The sequence below is a fragment of the Taudactylus pleione genome, unplaced genomic scaffold, assembly GCF_031769625.1.
Source record: "Taudactylus pleione unplaced genomic scaffold, aTauple2 ptg000117l, whole genome shotgun sequence".
NCBI lineage: Eukaryota > Metazoa > Chordata > Amphibia > Anura > Myobatrachidae > Taudactylus > Taudactylus pleione.
In genome coordinates this window covers 19,474,183-19,483,232 of record NW_028284519.1, presented here as the reverse complement: position 1 = coordinate 19,483,232, position 9,050 = coordinate 19,474,183, and the positions used below count along the sequence as shown (strand labels likewise).

Here is a 9,050-nt window from a genome sequence, read left to right as displayed (position 1 = left end):
GCATACACACGGTACAATCTGTATCACCGACTTGAAAGATATCTTTCAGTGAAGTCATCCTGCCACATCTCTGAACAGGCAAAGTTGACGATATCGTCCAAGTTGGACTGCATGTACGGACAATGAAAGATATCTTTATCGTCCAGGCGGGAACGAGCATCGTTGGTCGTTGTCAGGTTTTTTACTGCAAAAAAGTGAACGATAACGTTATGAATGATATCGTTATCGTTCATATCATTCATGAAAGTCATACCGTGTGTACGCACCATAACTGTCATTTCATAGGCTGTGCTAGATAAATGAAAGTTAAAGCTGATTGGTTGATTTGGCCAACTTCTCCACTTTATCTCTCTCCAAGGCTTGATACATCTCCCCCAAAAGCCATTTAAAATATATTTATACTGTACAATTATGTAAATAGTCATGTAACTGGTATATACACCTAGATGTCAACATTTTGATGAAGCAATCAGTAAGACAAATACCATCAAACCACAGATGCAATTTATAGCAGCCATGGTCCATGGTCAGCTGTTAAACTGTCTGTGAGTAGATATCTAAATAGTGAGACTCGGTGCTGTCTAACCATGTCTAATGGTTACCAGTTCTAGTGCTGGAACCAGTGACTCTGTTACTGTGTTCTTCCAGGGGCAGGATGAGAAGACACACTGCACAGCTGCTATTTATCTAAAGGCCCCCATACATCTGCAATGTATTGGTGCAATTGTCCGTTACCCAGATGCCAGGGTCAGGGCATCGTGAAATCCAACATATTGGATTTCCCCGATTTGTCAATCCCAACCAAAATTTGATCGGGATCAAAAAACTCAGGAATTTTTAAATATTTCACAGATTTCCCCGACGGATCGGCGATTATCGATGGCCGCTGAACGGCATTTCCAACTGGCAGTATAGCAGTTCCGGTTGGATTGGGAAATCTGGGAAACGACCTGCAGATGTATGGGGGCCTTAAGTCCCCCTAGAACAAAGCACTGCATCACAGGACATATATAAATAACTAGCTGACAATTGAATAAAGTGGACATGGAAACAAGTTGTATATATACAGTAAGAACAAATAGTTTGATCAAAATCATGACATTTATATAGCACCATTATTAGTTATTCTGTAAATAATACCATCATACAATAGTTATTATTTCAATATTTTTATTTCACAATGATTAGCACAGTGTAGATGAAGAATAATAGTGTATAAAAAGTCAGTTATGTTTTATGTCCCATTAATGTCCGTGAGGTGTACTTAAAAACAGTATGTAACACAGAATACCCCATTAGCTTGTAATATTCTTATAATATATAGTTACCAGTATACAGTATGTGCCCTGCAGTATACAACAGAACAAGTAAATGTTTTGTGTATTCATAAATCTTTCTCAGTAAATGGTAGAAATTGATAGATATATGATATGCAGTGTCGGACTGGGACATGAAGGGCCCACCAGGAAATACAATGGTAGGGGCCCAAGCTTAAGGGGTGTGGCCAGCCACCAAAGAGGGTGTGGCTAGCCACAACAGAAGGACCTGGCCAACCATTAGAGATTAAATGCAAGAACAGGGCCCCTTTATAAAAGAGGAGACTGGGGTGTGTCAGCACCACCCACTTTGGTAGGCAGGATGGCTAGTCTTAATCTAGTTTCCATAGAAACAAATCAAGCACCCAAGTTCATCTGACCCTGCTTCACCCCTAGAGGAGGGGGTGGGGCCCTCAGGCAGTAGGGCCCACCGGGGATTTCCCCTGTACCCCTGTGGGCCAGTCCGACCCTGATGATATGTATAATAGTATGTAATGGGTGGATTACAAAGGTGCTGGAAAGAAGTTCTTCTTTTCTCAATGGTTTTTTTTTCTGGCTAAGAACTTGGTTCTAAAGTTGTCACCACAGTAATTCCACAGAGACATCCAAAGACATTCTGGCATCCAGTATCCTATAGACAGCTGCAGGTAGAGAATGTTCCTTAGTTATATGTGATGCTGTTTTTTTTTTATATATATATATATATATATATAATTTGTCTTAAAGCATTTCTTTACCACAGTTCTTTTCCTAAGGAACAAACTCAATTTTATTAAATTAAATACCCCCTTCCCAGCTCCCTATTGTCTTTCACTAATTTGCAGCACAAATACCAATTACCAAGGCACCATTTTTACAAACTAGACATTACATGTCTTCTTTTCCTTTAGTGCCAGATGAGGACAGATTCTACTTCTCTTCACTCCATCTTAAGGTTATTAAATATGTTCCATACAGAGTTAATATGCTATATTCATATCTAGTTAATAATTTATCTGCTGTTCAATGGGTAACATTACTTAATACATAGAAGATAGATAAAATGATAATATCTTCTCTTTCAGATCTTATTGCGCACTTTGGGCTCAATCCAATTATACGCGGTGCACTCGCGGGTGTGAGTCATAGCAAGAACGGACGCGCTTGGAGGCAGCCTGAATTCGCTCAAAACTGTTCACAGCCCCACAGGGCTACACACAAATTTGAGCAAATTCAGCATAAACAAGAGCCGCAAGGGGTACAAAATGAGGCGCTGTTGGCGGCGTGTGAACACCGTGGCAACAGCATAACACATGCGATTTGCGCCCCTCGCGGCTAATTGAATTGTCCCTGATGATTCCACACTGAGGAAGCTACAATCCTCTTATATACAAGATGTACATATACGTAGAATTCATAGGGCATATATTTCCCTGGCACAGCGTAGACATATGGTTGAGTCAGAATCAGGTATTTGTCCCAAATGTCACATGGTTGATGCTACTTTTAGCTATTGTATATGGGAATGTGGTAAGATATGGAGATGTTGGAACAAAGTACTTCAATTCATTAATAGGTTGTGCTCACTTCATTTAGCACCTAACCCATTAACCTGTTTATGTGACAATTTTAAACTTTGGGACTTGGGACCGCATAAGACATCAAAACTTCCTTTGTTTGTTAGTCTGGTCACGGGAGCAAAGGAAGTAATTCTTATACACTGGACCAGTAGATCCTCCCTCTCACTTATGGAAGTCAAACAAAAGATGCTGCAATTATTATATTATGATAGACGTTCAACCAGATATTAATAAAGGAGTGGAAAGATTTTTATAAGAAATGGGAAACTTACTTTAATATATTAGAAAAATCTGTTCAAGATCATATAATCAAACTATTTGAGAACACTGATTGGTACTTACTTAGATGTATTTCCGCATCTTAATGATATAGAAGGTATAATTTTTGTTCTGTTCTCCTACTTTTTCCACTAACTATAGTCAGATTCAAATGCCTACCAGCTTTATAAAGCTCATTTTACCTACTACTACAACCAATTCAATTTGTACACAAGGTCAGATTATAGGTCAATACTTTTATTCTTTTGTATTATTACCGTGTATATTTTTTACCTTGTTGACTATGGGTCTAGCATTGTAATTGTCTTTGGTTGTACCGTGTCATTTACTTGATATTATTTTGAAAAAAGTCAATAAAATGTATTTGAAAAAAAATTATAAAAATACCCCCCTTCCCCTCCTCTCCATATACTTTCTGCTTTAAGATGCATTTTCTCTTATATAATACAACAATCTACTTTGGTTATTGATATAGCCATGGATACTGGAATAACCCTGTGTCTCTACCTGCAACTAGAATACCAGGCAGTGACTGTATTACGGGAGCAGTGACTGTATTACGGGAGCAGTGACTGTATTACGGGAGCAGTGACTGTATTACGGGAGCAGTGACTGTATTACGGGAGCAGTGACTGTATAACGGGAGCAGTGACTGTATTACGGGAGCAGTGACTGTTTACGGGAGCAGTGACTGTATTACGGGAGCAGTGACTGTATTACGGGAGCAGTGACTGTATTACGGGAGCAGTGACTGTATTACGGGAGCAGTTACTGTATTACGGGAGCAGTGACTGTATTACGGGAGCAGTGACTGTATTACAGGAGCAGTGACTGTCTTTTGAGGCATATGAGAAAGAATCAGGTAACAGGCTGATATATCTTATTCATACTTCTAGCTCCATCTCTCACATAATAGTATCCTCAAATTTTTTTTTTCATGTAACCAACTATAGTGTTTTAGTTACTTTGGGGCTCATTTAAGGTTGACAATATTTTGTTTTGCTGTGTAAGATGCGTATTTGTGTACTGCCTAATAAATGTGTACGTACATATCTGTATAGGTTCACATATCAAAGCTTGCGTTTTTATACATGGACAAGCTGAATGAGGGCTGACAGGGACTGAGAAGTGTAGACTTAGGACATTAAGGGGTCAAACTAATTGTATGCGATGTACTCGCGGGTGTGAGTCATCACGACGACGGACACGTTTGACGACAGCCTGGATTTGCATAAAAGTGCTCGCAGCCTCATAGGGCTCCGGGCAAAAATTCTGCGGATTCGGGCTCAGAGTGGGACGCGAAGGTGCAAGGTGTGGTGCCATTGCAACAGCAACTCACACCCTTTGCATGGAATAGAATTGACCCCTAAGTATGTAATTGAAACACAATTAGACATAAAGGCATCTGCACACAAACCTTTTAGAATTTTTATCCAGTGCATTTTGTTTCTTCACATTAGATAAAATTATTTGTGTTTATTTACTGTATAATAGTTCCCTTCAGTGATTTGTTTCAGACAACAGGTGTCGGTACTCAGACAACAGGTGCCGGCAGTCAGACAACAGATGCCGGTACTCAGACAACAGGTCCCGGTACTCAGACAACATGTGCCGGTACTCAGACAACAGGTGCCGGCACTCAGACAACAGGTGCCGGTACACAGACAACAGGTGCCGGCACTCAGACAACAGGTGCCGGTACTCAGACAACAGGTGCCGGTACTCAGACAACAGGTGCCGGTACTCAGACAACAGGTGCCGGTACTCAGACTACATATTAGTGTAACAGGGACTTCCTGACATGTGGGTCCCCAAAAAAACCTGGAAATAGTGGGGAATCTAAAATCACTGGAGGATTCCCCCCATCTTATTGTGTGTTTATTGTTTTCGTCTGGTTTCCACCTCTGGGCATTTGGTTATAACCTGCTTCTTAGGTTCCTCTGACATCTCATATTTCCATCATTTTGTTCTTTCCCATTTGCAGTGCTTACCTGGATGGCGTGAGACCAGTGTCCAGTAGTCCTCAGCGATCTCCCTATGGTTCGCACTGCACTATGTGCATACTCTTTAGCAAGTGGAACCAACAAGGACTTTTTTGTGAAGACATCAGCATATTCCACCATTTTTGTGACCACAAAAAAAGGAGTCAAGCTCTGTATAAATATCCCTTTGGAGGAATATTCATACTGTAACGCTCTAGTGAAACGATCCAGAAAAGACTGTAAAAAAAGAAGAGGATGTAATTACATTACTGAATCTGTTGGATGCTTGCATACAGTATATTGTGTTTCTGTTGCATTTTGCTTGTTTTTATTGATTTAAAATAAATAAATCTCAACTTTCTCAACGTACATATAGTGGACTGCTCATATCCAGTCTGCCCCTTACTGGTTGGGTCAGGTATTGCTGACTTCTATAGTAAGTGTAAAATCAGTATCGATTCAGCCTGATCTGGAGTTTATATAAATGTGTGGGAGAAGCTTACAGTACATCATAGCAAAAGACTTGGAGCATGCAATTTGCTATTATCTGCAAAAAAACCTCCAAAGGTCTATGTGGCACTGACTATGATACAATATGGGACTTGGCTACTATGGGATACTTGTGCTTGGGACAAGGAAAGGGACTGACTACTTCTTTAATTTGGTGGTTTTGCCTTCTGGTACAATATAGGCCACTGAATATTGGTGCAGTGTTAGACACGGTAAATGTACTGTTAGACACGATAGATGTACTGTCAGTGGAGACATGGTAGATGTACTGTCAATTGAGACACGGTAGATGTACTGTCAGTGGGGACACGGTAGATGTACTGTCAGTGGGGACACAGTAGATGTACTGTCAGTGGAGACAAGGTAGATGTAATGTCAGTGGAGACACGGTAGATGTAATGTCAGTGGAGACACGGTAGATGTAATGTCAGTGGAGACACGGTAGATGTACTGTCAGTGGAGACACGGTAGATGTACTGTCAGTGGAGACACGGTAGATGTGCTGTCAGTGGAGACACGGTAGATGTGCTGTCAGTGGAGACACGGTAGATGTGCTGTCAGTGGAGACACGGTAGATGTACTGTCAGTGGAGACACGGTAGATGTACTGTCAGTGGGGACACGGTAGATGTACTGTCAGTGGGGACACGGTAGATGTACTGTCAGTGGGGACACGGTAGAAGTACTGTCAGTGGAGACACGGTAGAAGTACTGTCAGTGGAGACACGGTAGACGTACTGTCAGTGGAGACACGGTAGACGTAATGTCAGTGGAGACACGGTAGACGTAATGTCAGTGGAGACACAGAGTAGATGTGCTGTCAGTGGAGACACAGAGTAGATTTACTGTCAGTGGAGACACAGAGTAGATGTACTGTTAGTAGAGACACAAAGTAGATGTATAGTTAGTAGAGACACAGTAGATGTAATGTCAGTGGTACTTTTCTTGTTTATGCAATTATCTACAGTTGTTTTTTCAGTAGGTAAAGAACTGGTCACCTCACTTGTTCTTTGTGACTTTTTCTGATGGTTTTTAATTATTTATTTTTTTTATGTAATTTTGTTTTCATATACAACTATACTAACCAATTTAGTAAATTGATTAAAACAGTGATAACTAGAGATGAGTAGGTTCGGTTCCCTTAGAACCGAACCCACCCGAACTACGGGGATCAGAGGCAGATCCGAGTCGACTCGAGTTTTCCCGCCAGACTCGGATGTGAAAACGAGGCAAAACTTCATCATCCCATGTCAGATTCTCGTGGATTTTGGATTCTATAAAAGGTCCCGCAATCGCAGCCATTTTTCATTCCGGCTGGGGAGCATGCACAGGGAGAGAGCTGGGATCTGTTGCTGACACTGACCATAGGGGCTGGCTGGCTACTGTTGTCCATATAGGGGCTGGCTGGCTACTGTTGTCCATATAGGGGCTGGCTGGCTACTGTTGTCCATATAGGGGATGGCTGTTGTGCGGTGTTGTCCAGGGGGTGCTCTGTCCTTCAGGGGTGCTCTTCACCCACCCCCAGTGTGAGAAAAAAAAAATGAGTGTTAGCCACACTTGTCATCAGAGCAGGGGTGCTGTGCTGCTGTCTGTTAAGGGGGCTGCTGCCTCTTTTCCGGGGTTCACCCCAGTGTTAAAAAACAAACAAAAACATTTTGTGTGACGTGTTAGCCACACCTGTCATCGGCGTAGGTGCGCAGTGGTGCTGTGCTGCTGTCTGTCAAGGGGCTGCTGGCCCAAAAATTAAAAAAACACAATTTTTTTGTGTGCGTGCCAGCCACACCTGGCTGTCACTGTCATCAGCGTAGCTGCGCAGGGGTGCTGTGCTGCTGTCTGTCAAGGGCTGCTGCCCCAAAAATAAAACCAACTATTTTTTTTGTGTGCGTTAGCCACAACTGTCATCGGCATAGCTGTGCAGCTGTCCGTCAAGGGCTGCTGCCCAAAAAATAAAACCAACAATTTTTTTTTGTGTGTGTGTCAGCCACACCTGGCTGTCACTGTCATTAGTGTAGCTGCCCAGGGGTGCTGTGCTGCTGTCTGTCAAAGGCTGCTGCCCAAAAAATAAAACCAACTATTTTTTTTGTGTGCGTTAGCCACACCTGTCACCGGCATAGCTGTGCAGGGGTGCTGTGCAGCTGTCCGTCAAGGGCTGCTACCCAAAAAATAAAACCAACAGTTTTTTTTGTGTGTGTGTCAGCCACACTTGGCTGTCACTGTCATCGACATAGCTGTGCAGGGGTGCTGTGCTGCTGTCTGTCAAAGGCTGCTGCCCAAAAAATAAAACCAACAATTTTTGTTTGGGTGCATGTCAGCCACACCTGGATGTCACTGTCATCAGTGTAGCTGCCATATAGGGGCTGGTTGGCTACTGTTGTTCATATAGGGGCTGGCTGTCTACTGTTGTCGATATAGGGGATGGCTGTAGTGCTGTGTCCAGGGGGTGCTCCATCCTTCAGGGGTGCTCTTCACCCACCCCCAGTGTGAAAAAAATAAAAAAAATTAGTGTTAGCCACAATTGTCATCAGTGCAGGGGTGCTGTGCTGCTGTCTGTTAAGGGGGCTGCTGCCTCTTTTCATGGGTTCACCCCAGTGTTAAAAAACAAACAAAAAAACTATTTTTTTTGTGTGGCGTGTTAGCCACACCTGCCATCAGCGTAGGTGCGCAGGGGTGCTGTGCTGCTGGCTGTCAAGGGCTGCTGCCCAAAAAATAAAACCAACAATTTTTTTGTGTGTGTGTCAGCCACACCTGGCTGTCACTGTCATCAGTGTAGCTGCGCAGGGCTGCTGTACTGATGCCATAACAGCTATACTGGTATTAGATGTGTGACCAGTGTCCGCCATTAATGCTATGGGTTTTACCCAGTTAATGGAGGTCCTGTGTCCCCACTACAATGTGCCTTATAGATTCCACTTCTCTAGAATAGCAATTCTCAATCTGTACAAGGGCATTAAAAAAAAAAACAACTTATTAATGTCCTTCGAATTGCCATTGTGCCCACTGTCCACTTAACCACAGATATGTGGACAAGTGGGGTAGGGCAAACTAAAGATTACATGACTGTGACAGCCCGCTGGGTAGGTGTATTGCCTCCAACAGTGCAAGCAGCAGCAGCTAACAAACACCAACTCATACAGAGGCAGGCTACTCTGTGTATCACCGGTTCCACTAAGAGGCATACCGCTGAGAACCTCTTAGATAAATTCAGGGAAATCATTGCAAAATGGCTTACCCCACTTGGACTCTCCTCAGGATTTGTGATTTCTGACAATGCCAGCAATATTGTGCGAGCATTACATGTGGGCAAATTCGATCACATCCCATGTTTTGCTCACACAATTAATCTGGTGGTGCAACATTTTTTTTAAAATGACAGGGGCGTGCATGAGATGATCTCGGTGGCCCGAA

The 9,050-nt window shown here is 42.7% G+C and overlaps 1 protein-coding gene across 2 annotated transcripts in view; it reads right to left on the bottom strand.

The window, feature by feature from the left end:
* Positions 1-1,181: 1,181 nt before the first annotated feature.
* The window catches only part of LOC148524683 (inactive hydroxysteroid dehydrogenase-like protein 1), a 62,610-nt gene continuing 54,741 nt past the window's right edge, over positions 1,182-9,050 (bottom strand). For both annotated transcript variants that reach the window (XM_088471899.1, XM_088471900.1), the window contains 2 exons: positions 5,146-5,373; positions 1,182-1,957 (listed from right to left, as the gene is read on the bottom strand). In XM_088471899.1, the coding sequence (XP_088328025.1) occupies positions 1,853-1,957; positions 5,146-5,373 (333 nt within the window). In that variant the 3' untranslated portion in view covers positions 1,182-1,852. The remainder of the gene's footprint in view (positions 1,958-5,145; positions 5,374-9,050) is intronic.